Source organism: Crotalus tigris, unplaced genomic scaffold (genome assembly GCF_016545835.1).
Source record: "Crotalus tigris isolate CLP2741 ecotype Arizona unplaced genomic scaffold, ASM1654583v1 scf7180000024401.5802323, whole genome shotgun sequence".
Taxonomy (NCBI): domain Eukaryota; kingdom Metazoa; phylum Chordata; class Lepidosauria; order Squamata; family Viperidae; genus Crotalus; species Crotalus tigris.
The window spans coordinates 1364638-1389981 of NW_024100569.1; the positions used below are offsets into that span (position 1 = coordinate 1364638).

At 36.5% G+C, this 25344-nt stretch overlaps 1 protein-coding gene across 2 annotated transcripts in view; it reads left to right on the plus strand.

Annotated features, from left to right (window-relative positions):
• The window catches only part of CAMSAP2 (calmodulin regulated spectrin associated protein family member 2), a 75868-nt gene that overhangs the window by 44618 nt on the left and 5906 nt on the right, over positions 1–25344 (plus strand). For both annotated transcript variants that reach the window (XM_039329535.1, XM_039329536.1), the window contains 8 exons: positions 7763–7856; positions 9872–9965; positions 11591–11673; positions 13293–13362; positions 13649–15839; positions 18080–18216; positions 21128–21348; positions 22316–22388. In XM_039329535.1, the coding sequence (XP_039185469.1) occupies positions 7763–7856; positions 9872–9965; positions 11591–11673; positions 13293–13362; positions 13649–15839; positions 18080–18216; positions 21128–21348; positions 22316–22388 (2963 nt within the window). The remainder of the gene's footprint in view (positions 1–7762; positions 7857–9871; positions 9966–11590; positions 11674–13292; positions 13363–13648; positions 15840–18079; positions 18217–21127; positions 21349–22315; positions 22389–25344) is intronic.

A 25344-nucleotide genomic window follows, 5' to 3' on the forward strand; every position in this document is an offset into this window, starting at 1 on the left:
TAATTAGACACAATAAAGCTTCCTAGTCTTTTTGGCTTTCTATTATACACTATAAAGTAGGTCATGCTCATTTATTGCGGGTTAATTGCTTGCGAAGGGAGGAAGCAACTGGATAATTTTCCAACCTTTTCTTTGTGACACATGCCCTGCAAAATAACCTAAATTCATCTATGCATCAGCTTTCTCTAAAATATTAATCTTGAAAGAACCCTATTTAAAATCCGGTTTTGCGTGGTAGCGACTGGTCATGGGCTTGCAGATCCTCCGCACCCTGGTGGCTAATTTTGTCTTGCCTGGGTCTGAGTTGCCCCAGAGAGGAGACAAAGAAAGATGGGTGCTCTAGCGATTTTGGAATGGCGGTGGCCATTCCGTTCAACTTGGGTAAAGCCTTCTAACCCGACAGGAGAAAGGCTGGCCATATTGCATCGACCAGCCCAAGCTACTAGCAACCAAAATCCAAAAGCACTAACCAGCACAACTGTGAACAGCATGTTTGAAACTGGGTGAGGCATTTGATCTTCTCTTTTCTATTCTACATTTAATTTCCTGGAAAAGATCCCCCAAGAAGCAAAATACCTCCGAAAGGGGAGGAGGGGAATTTCCACCCCACCCTTATACTAATGGAAGCAGCAAATTAATCTTTTTATGGAGGATCAAAATATATGGAAGTGAAAAACAAATAGTTGCTGACACCTAGTGATGGATGAAGACTATGACAGCTATGACTTTAATATAAGACTTGGCAAAACCTGGGAAAAGCTAATCTGTGTTTGTGACCTTCAATGTTTTAACAAGAAAGAACAGCTGTGACAAAAAAAGACAATAATCTAGGCTGTAGACAAAGAGAGAATTATAAATTTCAGAAAAAAATCTTTTTTGAACTAGAATTGAACTAGAATTGACAATAGAGACTTAAAGATGGAACTTAACAAAACAAGGAAATCCTAGTGGAAAAAAATTCACAAGAATTAGAAAAAACAACTTATCCCTTAAGACTACAAAATAAATCTGAGGACAAGAAAACAGATTGGATAAAATGGACTGTAGAGATGTCAGGAACATCGGAGAGAAAGGAAATGATAAGAGAAGCGGAGAGAAAAAAAAAAGAAAAAGATTTTCAACAAACGTGGAAAAGCAGAAGTCCCATACAAAGACACTTCACCTGATTTACTTTTTATATCTACAGCAACATTTACGAACAGACGGAAAAACTTTTTGATTCAGCAAAATACATTGATTAAGAAAGCTACTGAGCAAAGGAAAAAGACTGAAGTGGAAATCAAGAAAATAGATGATGGGATTTACCAGAGAGAATATTTAAAAAAGAAACATTTGTTTGAATATGGTTAAAGAAATAGAAAAGTTTTGGAATATATATGTCAGAGAGATGAATTCCCTAAATAATATAGTATGCTTTTTTCCCTTTTTTGTTCTCTTTCTTGATATGAGTAATATAAAAAAGTTGAAATGACTTAGATAAAGGAAATGTTTTAGACACTTAAATGTGATTGAATTTAAGAAAATTATAATGGATAAAAATGTTTTGAGTAAGTATTAAAGGACTAGATGACTAAATGTATTAAATGGAATGCTTAAAGATTAAACATATTTTTAATTATGGTTAAAAAGAATAAGAAATTTAGGAAATAAATATATATTAACTTAGGAGGGATATATATTTTAAGTAGTATGTTGTTTTTTATGTTTCTTTACTCTTGCTCTCCTTTCTTTTTTTTCTTTTTTTTTTTTGAAGTAGGAGAAATCACCTCAGTATCTCAGTATTTTAATGGAATAAAGGAATTGTTATTTTTTTCAGTGCCAATGATATCATTTTTGGTGAAGCAACAGACTTTCAAATGTAACAGCAATAACTAAAGTTAGAATATGTTTAAAAAGGAAATCTAGAAGCTTGATTAAAAATGCTAATTTTTTTTGAAATATGTTTTTGAAATATGATTTTTAGCTATAAATAAGTGGTCTTATTAATAAACAATATGGATAGGATTTCTGAAGCAACTTTCCCACCCGGATCCTTACATCACAAGCTGCTTTTAAATCTGATATATCTATAAGCAAATTAAAGATTCTACTAGATTTATGCAAACATCTTGAGTGAGTCTCTGCCTATTTTATATGAAACACAAGTTCAACATAATGCATTTTTAGCAAAGAAAAAAACTTGTAATGATCCTTTTTTCCCTTGAATGGTAAAATTTCAGGATGTTTCCATTCACTTTCTATATTGTGCTGAATAGAAAGGCAGTATATTTTTTCCCCTCTTCCAATGCTATTTGAAGGTTGATAACTATGGCAACTGGATGCTTGTTTTCAGCTAAGGGAGACACTCACTGCATTTGAATGATCATGTTGCTACTTAACCACTTTTTCCTCTTCATTTGTCCCTTGATAAAAACTATTACTAAATCAGAAAGTCCCTAATCATAGTTTTCTTTTACTTGAATTGGAAATCATCATTATCAGTTTTGGAATATGCTGAGCTCCTAAGCTTCAACTTGAAGTTGGTTTAAAATACAGGAAACTGGATTTTTTTTCCCCTTAAATTGGATGAAATAGAAAACACAGACTGGGTTCACAATTACAGTAAACCATAATATGGTTTCTTTTTGATATTATGACAAATGAATTCACTCATTGCAGCTTGTCATTATGTGCAAATCAGGCCATTGTGGTTTCTTCAGCAAACCCATTACCACATTAAAGCTTAACACTATAAGAACATAGACAATGGTAAATCTGAAACTCCTATGTAGTATTCTGTTAGGTCACAAAGACAGATATGAATAAATAAGTCTGAGCAAAGGCCTCATTTAGATTTAGCCTATTAAGTCCTATATAGAATTATTAGAGGTAAGCCAATGATTTTTTTCAGTGCTGAACAATATGTGTAATTGTCAGGTTATCATAGGCATTCTGGATGTATGTTAAGACATGGGTGTATTCCCAAGTTGCTGGGATGCAGGCAAGAATATGTGGCTTGGAAGGTAATCTCTTAATTAGAGAGCCTAGCCTGCATAGATACCTTGAGCATGATTGGATAAAACCTGGCTTTATTTGTGTATATAACAGGCTAACTAAAATATGCCAAAGCTTGCCAGGATTGTCCATCCATTATGATGGAATGCTGTATGTGACACAAGTACAACAAGACTGGTAACCTAGTCTATACCTCCTTTACACATGTTACTACAAAGACACATGTAACCAAAACTGTGGTATAAGTGGGGAGTGTGAAGCCATATGGTGACAACCATGAAAGAATAGAATAGAATAGAATAGAATAGAATAGAATAGAATAGAATAGAATAGAATAGAATAGAATAGAATAGAACCTTGGAGGTCTTCTAGTCCAGCCCCCTGCTCAAGCCGGAGAACCAATACCATTTCAGACAAGTCACTGTCTCATCTCTTCTTAAAAACCTCCAGCGATGCCCACAATTTCTGGGGGCAAGCTGTTTCACTGGTTAATTGTCCTCACTGTTAGGAAGTTTCTCCTTAATTCCAGGTTGCTTCTCTCTGATCAGTTTCTAACCATTGTTTCTTGTCCTGCCCTCTTGCAGCTGGAAATGTAGGAGTAGAAGATTGCAGCTGGAAATGTAGGAATAAACTATAATGAAATAATGAATGAAATGAAAGAAAATAGATATGGTGTGAAACTAAAAGAAAGAGGAAGAAATACAATATATCCGAATAAAGATGGTCTGATCTTGTCGAGTGGAGTTGATGGATAGTTGTGTGGAAATGAAAACATAAAATTAGTTATGAATGGAAGAGCTAAGTTATATGTCTGACAGTAAGAACCAGAGTCATCTAGGTTGTTGATGGTAGTTTTATGTTGCATTCCACTATCAGAGATGACTTTTTCTATGTAGCAGTCCATAGAAGAAATATTTTATAAGAGAACATAAACAGATAAGGGGAAATAGGATGAGAGTATGGAAAAAGCAATTACATTATCAGACACCCAAGAAGGAAGGAGAATGGTAACTATTTGGTAAGCATCTGTTAAGAAAAAGGTCTATTAGTTTCAACTTTTATACTTTTATATACAAGGCATCAAATTAATATAAACCTTAATATATGATTTATTTAATTGTATATGATGAATGAGAAGAGTGCAAAGATGATACTATGTTTAGATAAAATGCAAAAGATTTATACATCTGTAGACAAACCGGAATATGTTTAGATAAATGCTTCAAAGTACCCTATTTCTCATGACCTTGCAGAATTCTTTCAGGAGAATTCCCGTAGTTTCCATTATTGCATCTAAATACCTCATTTGCTATTGACCTCTTTTTTTCTTGCCTTACACCCTGACCAGCATATTGATGAAAAGCAACAGGGTTGATAAATGTAGTATAACCTATTATTTATGTCAGGAATAAATCTTAGGGAAAATGGTCACAGAAGGAAAGAAAAGCAGTTAAAGAAATGAAGATAAAAGTATATTGACTGTAGAAAAAAATAGAATAGAATAGAGCTGGAAGGGACCTTGGAAGTCTTCCAGTCCAGCCCCCCCCCTGCTCAAGCAGGAGAACCTATACCATTTCCAACAAGTGACTAGTTCTGTATGAAAAAATATTCAAAGATAATTGACTCTCCAAATAAGATGTATAGAATGTTAGGAAAGACTATGTGGAAACTGCTAGAACAAAGTCAATGTTATAAAGTGCTTGAGAAATATGGGAATTACACTAAGAAGAATGAAAAGAATGAGACAGTAAATGCATATAAGAGAACAATTATTGAAAATGTTAAGAAGATAGAAAAATATTGCATAAGGTATAGACAGAACAATACTGTAATTTCAGAGAATATAGTCAAAGAGTAAGGGACCATTACAATTAGAACAAGCATTTAAAAATGCAGAATTATTTTGATGGAAATAAAATGTTTTGGAAATGGGTGAAGAGAGCTAAACAAGGAACTTCTGATAATGTTAATGTAAAAAATAAGAGTGATGCACTGTGAAAATGTTGAAAATTATAGGGAATCTATGTGTCCCTAGAAAAATGTTATATAGATGAGGCTTGCTTATCTAATTAAATAAATAAATAATGGTTGTGCAATTTGTTTAATGTTTGTGTGAAGGCTGCATCTGGACATGCCTGACATTTGGAAGAAAGGTATTATGAGTGTATTGATGATAAAACTCAGTGAGCAGTATGATAAAAGTGCATTGAAAATGAAGAACGATTTATTTTCAAAACAAATGTATGAGGAATGAATGAAAAAGGGGAAGACCAAAAAAACTGTAGTTTGAGTCAATGAGGTCTTCATCAAGAAAGAGATTTTAAAAACAAAAAGCAGTGCGTGAAGCAGTACGTGGCTATGATAAAGCAGAGACGGCTTACAAGAACAAAAGGCTATGGAAAGTTTTCGTGAATGGTTTAGCAAGATCCCATTTTTCTTCCTTATTCGTGACTTTAACTTTTTAGTTTTACTATTTCTTATTTCTTTTTGTTTTGATAGACATGCTTATTTTGAAAGGGAATAGTAGGATAGGTGTTATGACTCTGTTCAGTTATATGAGTCTGTACATGGGTTTTTTAAAAAAATCCTGTGCTGATGTGTGCAAATTCAGGAAAGCAAAACTAATTATTAAAAAAATCATCATCATCATGATGTCTAGCACCTACAGCGAACATATTACTCGGTGCCATAAGTGGAAGGAGAATTATCTCTAAAACTTTGGGGAAACTTAATTATAGTTTCATGTGGTTTGAAAAATATGAATATATGGAATATATAAATTGGGGAGTGATCTCTTTCATTTTGATTTTTAGTAATTGTTCTTGAACGAAATTTGGTTTTGTTACTATTTCAGTACTGACACTGTTAGTTTTGCTAGCTAATAATGGATCTAGATAAGCTTACTCAAATGGGTCTCCTCAGAAAGGCCACTGAAGTGTCCCAGCAACAGGACTTAACATGCAATAAAAGAATGAGGCAAAATGCCCAGGATCTGTTAAGAAGAATATACAGATAGATTCACAGGAATTTTGTGTGAACTTGTGAGTGTATAGGTAGTTTTTGGTTAACAATGGCGATTGGGACTGAGATTTCTGTCGGTGACACAATCGTAAAGGTGCAATGTCATGTAAACATACTGCTTAGCAATGACACTTCTGATTGCCGCTCTTAAGCAAATCCTGCACTATCATTAAGGATGACATCACTCTATTTGCATCCTCCTGCTGGCTTTCCCATTGACTTTGCTTGTAGGAAGCCAGCAAATAAAGTTGCTAATGGAATAACGTGATTGTGGGATTCTACAACATCATAATTGCAAGAGGTTCAAGATCACATGATTGTAGACACACTGCAGCAGCCAGAACATCAAGGACTGGTCATAAGTACTATTTGTTCAGCAATATCATAATTTCAAATTGTTACTGAATGAATGTACTGTAGATACATTTAATTCTTCAATCTGAATATTTTTGTTTGGTAGTTTCCTAGCAAAATATGCACAAGTAAAGAAGAAGAGAGAAATAGAGACAGATTAGCTTCACCTGACAGGTTCACGTGATACTTGCCAAGTAACGTTTTGCTCTACTTTTATCACTGCCTTGAGAGCATAAGTGTATCCATTTATCTATGTGATAAAAGTAATAATCAGAAGTTATTTTGTACAGCTGCATATGTTTCAAAAATGATTCAGAAGTGTTTTCAACTCAACATGATCAGAACATCTTTATGCTGCTCAGTAGAACAGCTGATCTTCTTTCAGGCTTTTCTAGAAACTTGATAAAATTATACAGCTGTTTTAAGGAACTGAGTCATAATTTGATTCTTTTTCAGCTACAATTTTTTTTAGACTCACCGGAAAGCCTGTAAAAAGTCAGGCTACTTTATTGAAGAGCGGAGAAGTGTTTATACAAGGTTTGAATTGTTTCTTCCAAATGTGGAGGATACACAGCCCTTTTGTAGTATGGCCACAACCTGAAATGTGGCCATGATTCAAGGTTCAAAATAAGTGAGTAAATCCTATATAATGACTTTCAAAATCTCTGCATTCCTGAAACAGCAAATGGAAATCAATTGATAGATATGATTTAAATCATGTGTTTTCAGTGAAGGCAAACTTCCATAAATTCATGCGAACAGGAATCTAATTTTTTCAGTAATTCTTTTTTCCTTGTGGAAAATCTGACCCTGGATTTCAAACATTACAACAGAACTGATCCCATCACTCTCTTCGGCTTATTGTTATTCCTCTTTTGATTAAAACCTTTGCTCTGTCTAGAACTCTGGTAATCAGGAAGGAATGTCTGGATAATTACAGATTAAGTTAAGGATTATGTGGATTTTGTAGTAAATAACTTCATCATTGCAAATGTGTGCGAATACTGATATTTCTTTTTGTTCGCTTCTTCTGTCATGTTAATAGGTTTAACTGAAGGTTATACAGCGTGCTGCACTTCATATGTTTTGAACTTCAGCTGTCATTAATTTCATCCAGTGTGGGATTAAGAAAATCTTATATTGGGGAATTTTGGGAGTTGAAGTCCACATATCTTAAAGTTGTTGAGGCTGAGAAACAGTGGTCTAAAATAATCTGAATGATAGCAGATGATTTACATCTGATTTAAAGTTTGCCATTATAGCTATCATGTCAAATGTGTAACACCTTTTACTCAAAATCTCTCAGTATAAAGTTATAATGGTGGAGAACCTGGGTTCCATGAATTCCTGTCTTCAGAACTTACATATTAACACTAGTATCTTTTATTTACAGAGTAATTATTTAGTGTTCATGGCAGAGCTGTTCTGGTGGTTTGAAGTGGTGAAGCCATCATTTGTCCAGCCTCGAGATGTAGGTCATCCTCAAGGTGATTATTATTATTATTTAGTTTCTGTGATCTTCTGTTCAGCATCTGTTGTTTAACGCCGAACATATATCTGAAGTGGTGAAAGACATGGGAAAATAACTTACCGAGTTCCTGTTTTATATTATGTCAAACAACAAGAGATTCAGTGGTAGCTGATGTGTTCTTCGAGTAGAATATTCCAGGTTGAATCCTGGCACCTCCCATTCCCTACCCACACCCTTGTCTTTTTAAGTGGTCAGGAACACTTGGTAGGAATTGAAGCAGGAGTACTACCAAGGCATATAGTAATAGATTGTGTAGAACAAAAATGTAACTTAGTAAAGAAAGCTTTGTGAGTTCAGTTGTGCATCTCATCGTGTCTTGGTTCGTGCAACTTCAGTGCTTTAAGGCAAGGCTTTTCAACCAGTGGTATGGGTACCATCTGTTGTACATTGGCACCTGGCAGGTGGTACGCGACCATCCTAGAAAAGTGGTAGCGGGGGAGGGGAATAAGCTGAACCGGTGGCAGCACCGCACAAGTCTGAGTGAGAGATGACTAGAGCTGCAGGGCTGTCAAGGCTCAGCAGAAGTGCCAGGATCAGCGCCAGGCTTCAGCTGGAGCTTGGCGCTGATCCTGGCACTTCTGCTAAGCCCTGAAGAAGCACCGATCAGCTGGAAAGCAGCACTGATCCTGGTGCTTCTGCTGAGCCCAGAAGAAGCGCCGATCAGCTGGAATGTTGCAGCATCTCCAGGGTCTTGTGATTTACATTCAGATACTTAACAACTGATTCATATTTATGACCGTCACAGTGTCCCAAGGTCATGTGACGTGACCAAAACCTGCTGCAACCACCCAGCAGACAGGGTGAATAAAAACCAAACACACCCCACCCCACCCCCACTGCCAATCCTCAACAGAAATTCTCATAACAATGGAAACCTCAGACAGGAGGAAGAGTGCCGCCAGGCGGGCAGGCATGTATCTTGCTTGGCACTTTTTTCAGTGCCATTGTAACTTCGAACAGTCACTAAGCGAACTGTTGTAAGTCGAGGACTACCTGTACTTTATAACTTTTTTCCTGTTCTTTTTTTTTTTTTTTTTTTTTTTTGGTCATCAGGTTTTTGACATCTTGCTAGGCGACTGGTGGTACTCAGATATTGCCATATCCTAAAAGTGGTACAATGGGTGAAAAGGTTGAAAAGCCCTGCTTTAAGGGACCACACTGTTCCTTTGCCTCCATATCTCTGTACAGCCCTATAATTTATATTATGTCCTTTTGCTCACTAAAGTAGAACTTCAATTAACAGCATTCAAAGAACTCTTGTTGTTTCTAGCATTTCTCCTGCTTGGTTTCAGGATCTGCTTGTTTGTGAACTGCATTCCTTCAGTTCACATAATTAAGCTATCAATCCATGATGCAACAGGGAGTTGTATTTTTCAGTCCTTTCATTACAGAACCTAATCCGATTATTAGGACTGAGAAGGAATACTTGGCCCAGCATCACCTTAGGCTTCCATGCCTAAGAGAACACTACAGCCTCAGTTTGCCCACTTGTAATCCGTCATCTTAATTGCTTTCCCATACTGGTTCCCCTGGATAGCAATGAGCTGCCTGTCTGTTTGATTGATAGAAACTTGGATGGAAAGGGTGGACCACATTAGCAGATTGGACTTCTTTTTTCTGTCAACTAGCTGATCATCCTTCATTGTCAGGAAAAAGTTTCTATATCAAATGTAGGATAAGGTTGGGATGAACCTAACATTCTAGCAAGTTGACTTGCATCCTGGAGCAAATTTTGCAGCTCTGTCCATTGCCATGCTTCAGGTTTAATACAGAACTTCCAGCTGAAAAAAAGCTTTCCCATTGACTTCAACATTAATATTTCCATGAGCTCCTAAATGTAATTGATGGCAAAGTAAGATAGACAGCTACATGAGATGAACTCCCTAACAGGTACATGCTGGATCAATTGAAGTTTTGTCTTCGTCTTCATTTCTACAACCTTAATGTGTGAAATATTTATCTTCTGTGCAGCTGAACCTTCAAAGGAAGCATCTTCTGTTCCTCCTAAAAATGCCAATCAAAGAAGTTACCCAGGTGTTTTGCATGGTTCTGATCTTATAAGCAGGTATCAGCCCAGTTGAGCATGTCTCTCAATCTTTTTTCTTCTCCTGTTTTCCTTTCTCCTTCTCTCAATGAACTGTGAAAAATGGATGCTTTGCTCTTTGGAGGATCCTAGAAAAGGAGATGAATCTTGCTATGCTCTCTCATTGATGTAAAAAAGGCCTTTGTAGTATGTTAAAAAATAAAGTGCCAAAACTAAAGGCATGCAAAATGCTGGTGTCGACATATTAAGGAGATAGCACTTAAATGCTTATGCTATAGGATGTACGTACAATATATTAGTCATTAAAATGCCAAAACAGAAGATTGCTATATCATCTAGGACGGGGGTCTGCAACCTTGAGAACTTTAAGAATTGTGGACTTCAACTCCCAGAATTCCTCAGCCAGGAATTCTGGAAACTGAAGTCCTCAAGTCTTAAAGTTCTCAAGGTTGCAGACCCCGGTCTAGGAGCTGACTTATGCTGATTGTCTTGCAAACAATACTTCATTAAGCTTCTAAACAAGACCCAAGAGTTTCCAAGGTTCACTTTCAAAACCAGTGATTTATTGAATTTCAGTGTCACTCCAATTCTGATTAATTAAGAATTTGTTCTAGCTTAAATCAGTAGTGTTCCTTCTAGAATACGAAAAGCTTGTTAAGTGTCTGAGGGGCTTGCTTTTGATCATTAGTAGAAGTTATTTAATTTTATATATATTCTGGAAAGCATAATTGCTGCCTGAGATGCAAAAGACATTCTGTCCTGCCACATATCATATTGAATAGTTTTTCATGTCTCACAAAATGTTAACCAGGGTTGTGAGAATCTGAAACTATATTTCTGTCCATCTTACTTTATGATTTATCTAGGAAGCAAGATGATATACTAATTAGAATGATTAGGCTAAAACAAAGGAGCTTACATTCAGGTCTCTACTTCATTTTGCAGTTCCCTTGAAACGTTAGGCCAGTCACTAAGTCTTACAAAGCTTAAAAGTGAGGGATATCCTATAGATACTGCCTTGATTTATTAATTGAAATATTGGCTCTAGAAACCTAGCTATAGAAACACATAGAAAAGGCTTAAAATGTCATAATATTTGCAACATAGATGGTATTTGAAAAGTATGTGCTATTGTAGGGAAGATAACAGCTTTCTTGGGTGTGATGGTTCTATATGATCAGAAAATGATCTTCAGTTCATTGAATTAAACAAAGTATGCATATCAATTAACATAGCAATTAAAGTAATACTGTGCACTTTCTCAAGGGGCAAAGATTTTACTGATTTTTTTTTTTTTAATATGGAAAAATAATCCTCCTGACTTCTTATTCATTAAGTAGGCCATTGGAGCACCAAAGTAGATATTGCTCCTTTCTAGTTTTGAATATGTTTCCCTAGCTGGACAGTATTAACAATTTATGATCTTGTTATTCAGTGTTTTAATTTTTGTGACTCATATGGAATGTATATTTTCTAGAATTGGTTGCCATTGAAGCATTGTGTAAGGAAGAATAATAAACAAATAATGCAGGATTGCTTCTTAACAGTCTGCTCAGGTCTGCATGTTTTTCAAGTGACAAACAGACAGACAGAAGACAGACACCCAAACAGAAAACTAACAAGGGTTGGGTTTTCTCATTTTTCAGTGTGGGGACTTCAACTTTTATACCATCTCATCAGATTCCTCCTCCAGGGCTCACGCAGCAACAACCTTACTCATCAGTCCCAGGTATCAACATGTAACTGAATGACTGGATTTTAGGCTATTCATATTCTGCTATTTCATCATTCCTCAAAAGAGAATCTGTTTCTTAGAATCACACATAGTCTTCATGCATGACTTAGAATTACAGGCAGTCCTCAACATGCAAGCACAAGTGAGCCCAAAATTTCTGTTGCCAAGTGAAACATTTAAGTGAATTTTTGCCACATTTTGCATACAACCTCTCTTGCCAAAGTTGTTAAGTAAATCACTGCAGTTGTTAAGTTAGTAACTTGGTTGTTAAGTGAATCTGGCTTCCCCCATTGACTTTGCTTGTCAGAAGTCCGCAGAAGATGATCCCGGGGGCACTGCGACCATCATAAATATGAGTCAATTGCCAAGTGATCATAGGGTTGCTGCAATGGTTGTAAGTGTGAAAAACGGTCATAAGTCACTCTTGTCAGAGCCATTGAAACCTTGAACAGTCACTAAATGAACTGTTGTAAGTCAAGGCCTATCTGTATTAAAATTCTTGTTTTATTTCTTTTTCTTTTAAAAAAAAGGGTACAGATGACGTTCTCTCGGCCACTCTCAATTATTTGCCAAAGAAATGTTAGGTTACAGTCCTTCATTGGCCCAGTATCTTTCCAACAATTTTATGGCTAAAGTAGAATCTGTTTTGCCATTCCAAGTTTGATACCCAGTTCAGTATGCAGTTCTAGGCCATTTCAATCATTATCGAAAATGAGAACACTCCCAACCCTATACACACACGAAACATGCATATATAAGATTGGTCACGTGATCAAAATTCGTATGTTTGGCAACTGACAAGCAAAGTCAATGGGGAAGCCAGATTCACTTAACGACCATGTTACTAACTTAACAACTGCAGTGATTCACTTAACAATGGTGGCAAGAAAGATCGTAAAATGGGGCAAACTCACTTAACAACTGTCTTGCTTAGCAACAGATGTTTCGGGCTCAATTGTGGCCATAGATCGAGAACTACTTGTACAACTTACATGTTGAGGGCTTTACTCCAAAAGCATCTGGGCCTTTTTTTATATAACTTTACTTTTAATTTTATTTATTAGTTCAGGTCTTGTATTCTATATCGTTGTCCTAATTCTTGATGATGATGAAGATGAAGAAGATAGATAGATAGATAGATAGATAGATAGATAGATAGATAGATAGATAGATAGATAGATAGATTAGACAGACAGACAAGACAGACAGCAAAATGCAGGATTTTAAATCATTATTTTTTTAAGGGCATAGAGAGACACTGAAGCCTTTAGTAGGGTAGACAAGTGGTGGTTTATGAAAGCAGTGAAGGGAGGCTGCAGAAGAGGATGTGTGAAAAGACAAGGTTGGGTAATCAAAACAACTTTGCAGGTCTCATCAGATGTTTTGCCAAGCTGCCTGCAGCTGATGTGCCACCTTTTCCTTGCTCCTGGCCTAGAATTGCCGTATTACGAATGCATATTTAATGTCCGTACCGGTAGCTTGCTTTATAAATCAATGCCAAAAATTCATTTCAACTTCTTAAGCCAATTCAGTTGTTGCTTTCTGTTTACATTTTCTTTTTAAAACTTTCCAAAGAATTATTCTTATATTGCATTCTATATTGACTTTAAAAGGGGGCATTAAAAGATCGACGTCTATGTCCTACGTGGATGGATATGTAGGGACGTGGCCCAAAGAAAAAAGGTAAGATCTTTGCTTCTTGGGACTTAATTGCCTTATATAATGAATTAAGTCATTATTTAATCATTTTTTGCATGCCATTTTTGAAGTGTCATCCTTGCAGATAACCACTGCTTATCTTCAGTGACATTTAATAGTCATATCTTGAATATAGGGTTGAGGTTATATCTTGTCATATAGGTTTGAAGATAGCATAAAGAATATTCTTTAATTCTAACTTATTGGAATTTTTAAACTTCAATATTGCATTGGTTATTCTAAGACTTCTTAATTTTAAAATCCCTTCTAGGTCTTCGGTCCATGGGGTTTCATTTGACATTTCTTTTGATAAAGACAGCATCCATATGACACCTCCAAACAGAGGAATTACGAGATCTATTAGTAATGAAGGTCTTGTACATAATACTAACCACATGCCCAGACACATCAAAAGGAATATATCTTTTAAGCCTCTGGATGATGAAGAGGACAGTGAAGATTCTGAAGCAGAAAAAGATGTAGAATTTTGCAGTGATCTAGAAGCAGACAGCAATCAAAGAAATGCCAACCAGGTTAACACATACACCTTACCAAATGGAGCATTGCAAAACAGGTTGGCTACTGATGAATTTGGCAATCAAATTGAGACACCCAGCATTGAACAGGCTTTGCACATTATCCATCATAATGAGAAATCTGCTCACATTACTCCACCAGGACAATTTACAAATGGGTTTTTCCTTCACAACAAAGAGATGAGCATCCTAAACTCAAACATGACACCTAATCAAAGTAGCCCTGATATTATCGCAGATACAAAAGGTGCCCTCAGTCCTGTTACTGATAACACAGAAGTAGACACTGGAATACATGTCCCATCAGACATTCCAGAGACTATGGATGAAGATTCTACTTTAAGGGATTATACAGTCAGCCTGGATTCTGATCTGGAAGAATCATCTCGCTTTCCGCATGAATCTGACAGCAGAGGCATCAACTATAAGGAGCAACTGAGTCCTTGTCCAAGCTCAATAAGTACTAAATCTCAAGCTGGCAGTAGTCCATCTTCAAGTTCAGGAGTTAGAATGACCAGCTTTGCAGAGCAGAAATTTAAAAAGATGAATCATACCGACAGCAGAAGCAGTGGAAGCAGTTCTCAGAAAACCACTCCCGAAGGTTCGGAGATGAACATTCCACACATTGTTTCTTGGGCTCAAATCCCAGAGGAATCCCCTCTCCCTCAGGGAAGGGACACAACACAGTTGCTAGCTTCTGAAATGGTGCAACTGAAGATGAAACTGGAAGAGAAGAGGCGAGCAATTGAAGCCCAGAAGAAGAAGGTTGAGGCAGCGTTCACAAAACAGAGACAAAAAATGGGAAGAACAGCATTCCTTAATGTTGTGAAAAAGAAAAATGATGGGATTTCCCCACTTCGGGAAGAAGCAGCTGGAGCAGAGGGTGAGAAAGTGTTCACTGACAACAATGGGGTGAAAGAAAAAGAAAACCAAAAGCCGGGTGAACAACTGAACAAGACTTCTGAGGCCCTGAAAGTAAGCACTGAAACTCCCTCAACGATGTGGCTGAAGCCGCCAAACACTCCAGGCGATGCTGAGAAGCAGTCTAATTTGGTAAGTCCTTCTGAAGAGAATTTAAATGAAGGTGACCTTTTAGAATATACAAAATCCATTGAGAAGCTCAACTCTTCTCTACATTTCCTGCAACAGGAAATGCAACGCCTGTCACTTCAGCAAGAGATGCTACTGCAGATGAGGGAACAGCAAGCATGGATTATTTCACCTCCTCAACCTCCTCCTCAAAAACAAATTCGGGAATTGAAGCCTTCGGCGAGGCTTAGCGGATCATCATCTCCTGTTGTCCCATTTTCAGTAGAAACGCCTCGGCCTTCCTACCAATCCCCACAGACATCTTCTAGGAAGAATTCGTCTCTCCCAGGTAAAATACAAAGGACTCCAAGGCCAAATGAACTGAAAATTACACCTTTGAATCGCACTTTGATTGCCCCGCGGTCTGTTGATAGCCTCCCACGGTTGAGAAGATTTTCTCCAAGCCAGGTTCAGACTAGATCTTTTGTTTGTTTTGGGGATGATGGTGAAAAGAACCCTCCAAATGATTTTAAAAACACAACTGAAGAGGTTGCTGACGAGAAAGAAGCAGGTGAAAAGGATGGCGAGAAGCAAGAAATTGAAGGGAAAGTTGAGCAAAAATCAGAAGAAGAACAGATCAAACCTCTGGAATCCACGGTTTCTGAAGTATTGTCACAGCCCATTACAGAAATTGTCTGCCTTACTCCAAACGAAGAACCTTTAAGTCCACCAGTGTTGCCCCCACCTGCATCTAAGACTGTTAGCCTCACAGAAGTTTCTCTCACAGATTTGAAGCCACCAGAGAAGTCAGAAGACTCAGTTGAAAAATCAGAGGGTGAGAGTGACAAAGAACAACCAGAGGATGACCAGAAAGTGTGCTGTGGATTCTTCTTCAAGGTAAGTGGATATATCACAATCTGTTTGGACAATTGAGTGGTAAGATATGCTGCATCAAATAATGGTAATGTTGGGGGGAAAATGAATATTTTTCACTCACTACAGGTAGTCCTCAACTTACAACCACAATGAAACCCCAAATACCTGTTGGTAAGCAAGATAGTTGTTAAGTGAGTTGTGCCCCATTTTGCGATCTTTTTTGACACAGTTGTTAAGTGAATCACTGCAGTTGTTGAGTGAATCATGATGTTGTTAAATGAATCTGTCTTCTCGCATTAACTTTGCTTGTCAGATGCCACCCGGAAAGGCTACAAATGGTGTTCATGTGATCCCGAGACAGTGTAAATGTCATAAATATATGCCAGTTGCCAATCACTTGAATTTTGATCAGGTGACTATGGGGATGCTACAACAGGCATAAGTGTGAAAAATGGTCATAACGGTCACTTTTTTCAGTGCAATTGTAACTTCAAATAATCACTAAATAAATGATGTAAGTCAAGGACTACCTGTATTGTTCTTTACAGTAGTTTTTCAAACAACATATTATATTTAGGATGTTTAGGGAAAACAAGAATTTTAGAATAGATTAGTTCTAATCTAACAGTGATTTTGTTTCTCTGATGGTTAGGTTTTCCAGCTGTATTCATACTAATATTGCCTCCTGATATTGATTATGTGGAACTGTACTTAAGATCATGGACACCTTTCCAGAGAATAACAAGTTTTAAAGGGGCAAGAAGAAAAAAGCATTATATTTTACACGAATAATAATAATGATGATAATGATAATAATAAAGTTGGAAGGCACCTTGGAGGTCATCTAATCCAACCCCCCGCTCAGGCAGGAAACCCTATACCATTTCAGACAAATGGCTGTCCAGTGTCTTTTTAAAAACTTCCAGGGTTGGAGCATTCACAACTTCTGGATGTAGATTGTTCCACTGATTAATTGTTCTCACTGTCAGGAAATGTCTTCTTAGTTTTAGATTGCTTCTCTCCTTGATTAGTTTCCATCCGTTGCTTCTTGTCCTGCCTTTAGGTGCTTTGGAGAATAGCTTGACTCCCTCTTCTTTGTGGCAGCCCCTGAGATATTGGAACACTGCTATCATCCCCTCGTCCTTCTCTTTATTAGACTAGACATACCCTATTCCAGCAACCGTTTCTTATATGTTTTAGCCTCCAGTCCCCTAACCATCTTTATTGCTCTTCTTTGTACTCTTTCTAGAGTCTCAACATCTTTTTTACTTCGTGGTGACCAAAACTGGATGCAGTATTCCAAGTGTGGTCTTACCAAGGCATTGTAAAGTGGTATTAACACTTCACGTGATCTTGATTCTATCCCTCTATTAATGCAGCTGTCATGATTCTGAAAGAAGAAGCTTTTCAAAGAACTTTGAGGCCTTGGTTACCTTAAAGAATCCTTTTATTGCTACATAGCTTCGGCACGTACATAATGAAGCCAAAAACTGAATTCTCCCTCCCCCAATCACCCGTAACAAAGCAAAACCCACTCCTTCATTTAAAAGTCATCAATCATGTTCTCCAATTAGTTTGAAGTGTGAACTTTTCCTCCCGTAACTCCTCTGGTTACAACTGACCTTGGAAATACTGTACTGAAATATTGTTATGGCTAACTATCCCCCAGTACATACTTTCCCCCCTTTCTTCTAACAGGCTAAATAAAACATGTTTGCTTCTTCATATATTGTCAAGCAAAATCATCCGATGTTAGCAGCCTTATTTATTTATTTATTTATTTTATGAGACTTATATACCGCTTTTAAGTGCAAGCACTCTCTAAGCGGTGTACACCAGTAAGCAATGTATATATATATTTACATTGCCCCCAACAATCTGGGTCCTCATTTTACCTACCCGGAAGGATGGAAGGCTGAGTCAACCTTGAGCCGGTGAGATTTGAACCGCTGACCTGCTGAACACAATCAGCTAAAGTGGCCTGCAGTACTGCACTCTAACTGCTGTGCCACCTCGGCTCTTGACAGCAGCCTAGCACTGTGTTGGCTTTTTTGGCAGCTGCAGCACACTGCACAGCACATCTTATTTTGAAGTTTTTGTGGGCAAAACAAGATAGGAACAGAGCAGTTTTCATTTCAAATTTTCTAGCACAATTGGGGAAGTGGTATGGGAATTATATGAGATCAATATGTTGCCCTCTCTGGATTACACAGTAACTAAAGCCTAAATGATAATTTTAACATGTTATTTATTGTTGCTAGGATGATCAAAAACCAGAAAATGACATGGCTGTGAAACGGGCAGCGTTATTGGAGAAGCGATTGAGGAGAGAAAGAGAAACTTTACTTCGAAAGCAGCAATTGGAAGCAGAGATGGAGCATAAGAAAGAAGAAACAAAGTAAGATTAAATGTATACACTAATAGTTCTGAAAAAAAGTTGCTTTTTTAAAGGTTTGTCTATTAAAATCAACGCCTTCATGATTAACCTCATTAATCAAGTAAAATGTCACATGATTTACTTATGAGGAAGTCAGTTTTTACAGAGACTTTATATTTTTGTAAGATTCAATTTATTGTATATCAAGATATAAAAGAAAAGATACTGTGACTAAACATGAGTGATATAGTGATTAATATTAATATATTGTATATGTTTATTCAAGTACTTATGATTAAATAAGGTTGGAACTACACCCTCAGCATGGTGACAGTTTTTAAATAATGGACAGGTTTAAAGATATAGGGCAAATTTGCCTCATCATCAGAGCACATTAAACTCAAGATTGAATGTTCCATATTATTTCTTTATTGTTTTTAAATGTGAGTAGAAATTTGGTAGCACTAGCCACATAAGTCAGCAACCAGACAACTTTGAATGTTTTGAATTGCAGTTGTTCAACAAATTAGGATCTGAAGCAAACATTTTATTCTGGTTTATTCTCACTAAGACTGTGCATGCTTAGAAAATTATTCAGAAGTGATTGGACTTTGAACTAATATAATCATAGCATATCTCTGCTATTCATTAAATCAGGTCATTTTTTTCAGGTTTCCATGCTAAGATTTGCATTAACTTATTAAAGTTGATTCCTTAAGCTTACATTGATTGATTATGTGTCATTAAGTTCTTGACTGTTAGTGACTGCTCACTAACAAATAGGTGTTCTCCATGATGATCTACACCTTACAAGGTCTAATGGCTCACCTATCACTATGTAATTGAGTCAATCCATCTACAGTAGTTGCTGGTCGCTCTCTTCTTCTCTTTTCTTCCTCCTATCCTGGCATTAGAGCCACCTCTAGAGAAGTACGTCTTCATATAATGTATTAAGTTCTTTTGAGCCTGGTCATTTATGCCTCAAGTGAGAACTCTGGATTGATTTGTTTTATGGTACATTGGTTCTTGGCTGCCATGGTATTTCCAACATCAAAGTTCAAAAGCATCAATATCTCTTCCTAATCTGCTTCATAGATGCCTGAAAAGGAGACAGTCTTCTTTAATTAATAGTGATCTTATTGTAAAGCACATCTTCTGCGTCATTTTTAAACTTCTTGTTGTTCAGTCGCTAAGTCATGACTGACTCTTCATGACCCCTTGGACTATAGCACAACAGACTTCCCTATCCTCCACTGTCTCTTGGTGTTTGCCCAAATTCATTTTCATTGTATCAACAACACTGTTTAAGCATCTCATACTCTGCTGTCCCATTCTCCTTTTGCCTTCAACCTTGTGCTTAGCATAATTCTGTATTAATAATAGTTTTGATCAATCAAAGATTCCAGGTTCAGATATTATGGGGAGCTATTAATGTTTAAAAATCAAAAAGAGATTATTTCAGTGTCAAAGACACAATCTCAAGGATGCAAAAGAGGAACAAAATGAAGGATGAAAGCCCCAAAATTGTGCACACCAAAAGAAGCCATGGGTTCTTTATTTCTAACCTTGGCCCATGGATTTATTTTGTCAAATTCTGCACAAGAAACATATTCATTTATTATTTCCATATATATTTAACCAATTTATTTCACAAACTCTCATTTTTCTTAAACAAACAAACAAATAACCCATAGTACTCTCTAGTTTAGTTTACCAACTAATTATCCCACTTTCCTCAAGCTGAAATTACTTAAAGTAATAGGGAAATCATCATAAATCTAATGAATTTAAGATATACTGCCCTTCAGTTCTCATAAACCCAGTCAGCATAACCAGCTAGAAGGCACCAAATTTGAGATGGCTACCCCACACCATTTTCTGTTCTTCTGCATGCCAGGATGTTTTTTATCCAATGTCTCTGCAAAATAATCATATGCTTCCAAATGGAAAATTCAGTATTCCAAGATGTATTTTATACCCAATTTCACTTTTTTTTAAATAACTCATTTCTCTTCAAACAGAACTCTTATACAAAATAAATACGATTCTCAAAGGTATTTGGTGATTTATGTCACAACATTTATAAAAATTGGCTCTTAAGGGACTGTCTGAATCTATATACTATTAAAACTATTGTTCCTGTAACCTTTAAGTGGGTGAAACAATACATCACAATGCAACAATTTTTGAGCCAAGATACTTCAAATGAGCCAATTTACAGAATGCATCCAAAATCTGAAACCCATGACTCTTGTGGAATTGAAAATCTAGCAAATTTTATAAAGGATTTATAACACAAAAATTATCATAAAACAGTTAATGACATAATACAAAATGTCATAAAACATTTGCTGTGCTGATATTTGCCTGTGCAACATGAGCTATTTTCAAGGTTGATAAATCTCTGAATGTATATCCCATTTTTTCCAGTGAAGGCAGAATGTTAGAAATTCTGTCACTGTTGAAGGCATTGAGGAATCTGGTAAGGAAAATATGTCTTGAATGGAGAATTCAGTAGGTCATGAGTTGTCTAGTACAGAGGTCCCCAACCTTTTGGGCACCAGGGACCAGTTCCACGGAGAGAGGTTTTTCCATGGACCGGAGAGTGCGTGGTTTTGTGTGGTGCCTGCATCTCATGGATGAGGCTTTGCTTGTTTGTGCAGCCCAGTTGCTGGCATGCTGTGGCCCCGGTACCAGTCCACAGACCGGGGGTTGGGGACTCTTGGTCTAGTATGTATTTAAATGTAATGGTGCTGGTCCAGTATATGAGTGTGAATGTTCACACAGACCTTAAATTAAACACATAATGTAAGCTAAATTTATACCCACACTTGAAAATTAAATGTGGCCTGGTATATTATGCATCACTTGTGGTCATCAGCAGTGTGTTTTATAAAATATGGTTTTATAACCATGATATTGTAATTTCAAGGAGGAAGTCTGAGGAAGAACGTCAGAAGAAGGAAGACGAAAGAGCACGGCGAGACTTTATTAAGCAGGAATATATGAGGCGAAAGCAACTGAAACTAATGGAAGACATGGACCTTGTCTTAAAGCATCGCCATCATTTTTCCAAACAAAAGAAGGCCCGTCCAAAATCCATTCATAGGGATCACATTGAGTCACCTAAAACACCAATCAAAGGTCCTCCAGGTAATAACTGCTTCCAGAAGAAGACATGTTTGTGCCCCTGCACAAAGCAAGAGCATATAATTTTCTAGGATCTATTAATCCAGGGAATATAATCCCTCTTAAACCCTATTGCACTTTTTTTTTTTTTTTTTTTACTTTTGTGGGGCTTAAATGCTTTGGGGTGGGTTGTTTCCTTTTTTGTGGACAACAGTTAAAATTACTGTAGTAGTTAAACTCTTTGTATTTTTAATATTTCTGTACAAGTATGACCTAAAACATAATCTGTTTCCAAATATGTTCTAGGTAAAGAGAACCCTATTAAACAAATGACTACACTACTACACATATTGATTTATTTACTGATGAAAATGATCCAATGCTATTTATAGTATATGTGAGTGACAAAAGTATGCAAGCCTTTGCTTTCAGTAACCCCATCCCCAAGCAATAATTCATTAAAGCGAAAAAGTTCTATTTTGGTTTCATCCATCCAGAGAACATTCCTCAATAAATAATCTTCCGGCTTGTCCTTATGGACTTTCATAAATATTTTAGACCATCAACAATATTCTCTTTGGAGACTAGTGGCTTTTTCTTTCATCCTTGCCCTGCAGACCATTGTTGTTCAGTGTTCTGCTGATGGTGGCAGAGAAAGTAATTATTAAACATTAAGCTAGCTTCCCTTATGGATAGTTTGCAGGCTGTATCTTGTTTACCGTATATGCCAGCGTATAAGGCGACTTCCGCGAGCGCTAAAATCGGCGCCAAAGACGGGGGTCGTCTTATACCCCGAGTCGTCTTATACGCCGGAAATACTGGTAGTTTCCGGCGTATAAGATGATGTTCTAGGAATGCGGCTCGGCGATAAAGACGGGGGTCATCTTATACGCCGGGTCACCTTGTACGCCGGCATATACGGTATTTTAAACTTTCTTATATTTATACAACTTTATAACTGACTGTCAATGTTTTTATTTCTATTTTTCAGTATCAAGCCTTTCTCTTGCATCATTAAACACAGCAGACAATGAGAGCGTGCAATCAGGCAAGAGGACACCAAGGTAAATCTTCAGTTTACAATTCTGTTTTTTATAGAAATTATCTTTAAAAGCCTGGCACAATGCTATTCAATATGTTCTGCAGCTACTTACTATATAGTCAAGAAATTAGTCACTGTGGTTCTACTGGTACAAATAATGGATCTGTTCATGTGTGGCACCATGTAGAAGGAAGAGGGAGTGGTCTTGAGAAACAGAAGGAAGAGCTACTAGCAAGACAATAGTCAGATAAAAGAGGCCCGAGTCCAAGATAGGAAGGTAACTTGAGTAAATGTCTCAAATAAGACCCTCCCTAGTTCTTTTTTTATATATATAAAAGTTTTATTGGTTTTTTCCATTTTTTACAAAAGCTTAGGACACAATGTGGTGGTCAGAGTGTCAAATCATTCAAGAACAAAATCATATACATACAGCTCAAATTAATTATAAACAATTTCCTCTCTATAAGGAATAATATTACTTATTAAAATTAATACAATTTTAGATAAAGTTCCATCAAACAAAAATCCTCAATCACCTTGCAATTATGATAATCTATATCCTGTTTTAAGCTTTACTAATTACAATTGTCATATTCCAGTTACATTTCAATAAACATCTAATTGGGATTTCAGATATCCTTAATATTAGATCACTCATTAAGACTAATTTTTTCCCTATCACATGCAGTTCTTACAACATATTTTTTCATATTTAAAATAACAATATAAATCCAACAAATACAGTTCTATTTTTAAAAATATATTCTATAATTTCATCAATCTACATCTATAAAAAATCTTTTAAGCCCTTTTATGAAGTTTACACCTTCAAATACTTATCAAGTATAATGTCAAGAAATTCCCTGCCTTCATTCATTATTAAATCAGACAGAAATTTTCTCTCTATTTCAAAATAATTATCATATTTAAAATAATAATGTAATTCCAAAATATACATATCTATTTTTAAAAACATGTTCTATCATTTCATCACTCTACGTCTATAAAATCTTTTTAACCCCTAAACAAGTTTATTCCCTAATAATTATCAACTATAATAACAGTCAATTATCATCCTTCTTTCCTTATTAAATCAGACAAAATCTCTAAAGCCTTTTTAACCCATCAAGTAGCGTTTTATCTCACATTTAAACCTGACTCTAGCTTTCTTTCTATGCCAAGTTAATTCCCATAATAAAACTTTTCGATTATAACTTCAAACTTTGATTACAAAAATTTCTAACCAATTCAAACTGAGCAAAATTTTCTTCTCTTCCTGCCAATATCATCCGAATATTGTATTGACTTTTATTCCATGTTATAATTATGAATAAGTTATCCGCTTTGTTGTATTTTCCAGAACGTTGTATCTGAGTGTCAATCTTTGTTATTTTTGATATTTGAACTGAGTCAGTTACAGTTAGTTCTTGATCATCCAAGTTATCCATCCGTTGTAGGTAACGTTGTGTAGAATTGGTTGGCTCAGTGGTTACCACCTTTTTTCCCAGCGTAGATTTATCATTGAAACCCTCCCTAGTTCTGACAAAGATAAGGGGAGGGAATGGGAAAGCTCATTTAGGCAGGCAAGTTCCTGCTACTAATATTGTGCTGGTTCTGCTCCTTTCTCCAAGGCCAGTCTCAATAGGTATTGGTACGGAGTGAGAGGTCCAGCCCATGGGCATGCCCTTGTGGGTTGCCAGAGGATTCAGTACTCTACTTCTTTTTAACATCTACATGGAACCGGTGGCATGATCATCTGATACCATGGGATGAGATATCATCAGTATGCTGATGATACACAGCTTTACCTCTCCATCCCCCATGATGCAATAAATGCTGCCCTTTATGGATACCTGGAGGCTGTAGGGATCTGGATGGGAGACAACAGGCTTCAGCTGAACCCTGGCAAGACAGAGTGGCAGTGGGTGCAATTGTTTATCATCTTTAGCTCTGGATGGGGTTGCACTACTCCAGACAGATCTGGTGCACAAGAGCACAATCAAAGAACAAGTGGCAACTTCATGTTCTGCATCAATTGCATCCTTACCTGGATTGTGAGGCCCTGTGCATGGTCACTCATGCCCTAGTCATCCCTTGGTTGGATTACTGTAATCTGCTCCAAATGGAGCTACCCTTGAAGAATATCCAGAAGCTACAACTGGTATAGAATGCAGCAGTGGACATAATTCTGGCGGCCCCTAGGATGACATGTATAACACTGTTGATGTGTGAGTTGCATTGGTTACCAGTTTGCTTCTGAGTCCAATTCAAGGTGCTGGTTATTACCTTTAAAGCCTTATATGATATAGGTCCAGGGTAACCATCCCCGTCCCATGTATTGCCTTGGTTCTGGTTTTCTGCATAGTTTTAAAAATTTAATGTGCATAGTTTTAACATTTTTAATTGCTTTCCTATTTATCTTTTTAAGTTCTGTAAGCCACCCAAAGTCACTCTTACCAGGGAGAAAAGGTGGCATGTAAATTGAATAGGAGACAGGTGGCATATAAATTTAATAGTTGTATGTGAGTGTTGTAAATGGTAAAAATAGCTGGGTTATATTGCTTTACTATACAAAGAAAAGAAAAAAATCTAAAAACAAAACAAAAACATATGGAGTACTTGGTGGTCTTTGAGCTTCATTGTTTGCCTGTAGACATTTCATTATTTAAGTAGGAAAAACTTACTATCCATGCTATCATCAAATCAGATTTATAAAATGTTGATGCCAAATATTGACCCCAATTCCAAAATATAGGCTACCTTTAATTATCTATCCTGCACAATCTGTTTTTTTTTAATAAAAATTAAGCAAATTTCTAATAATACTGGATTATTGACTGAGATTTTGTGTATTTTAATAATATGCAAGGTTACATTTAAATGTTAAAATGTTAAATTTTTCAGATTTTAATTCAGATTTAATTATCTTGAGCATTCAATTGAATGATAAAAATTAAAAATTAAATAGAATCTGTATT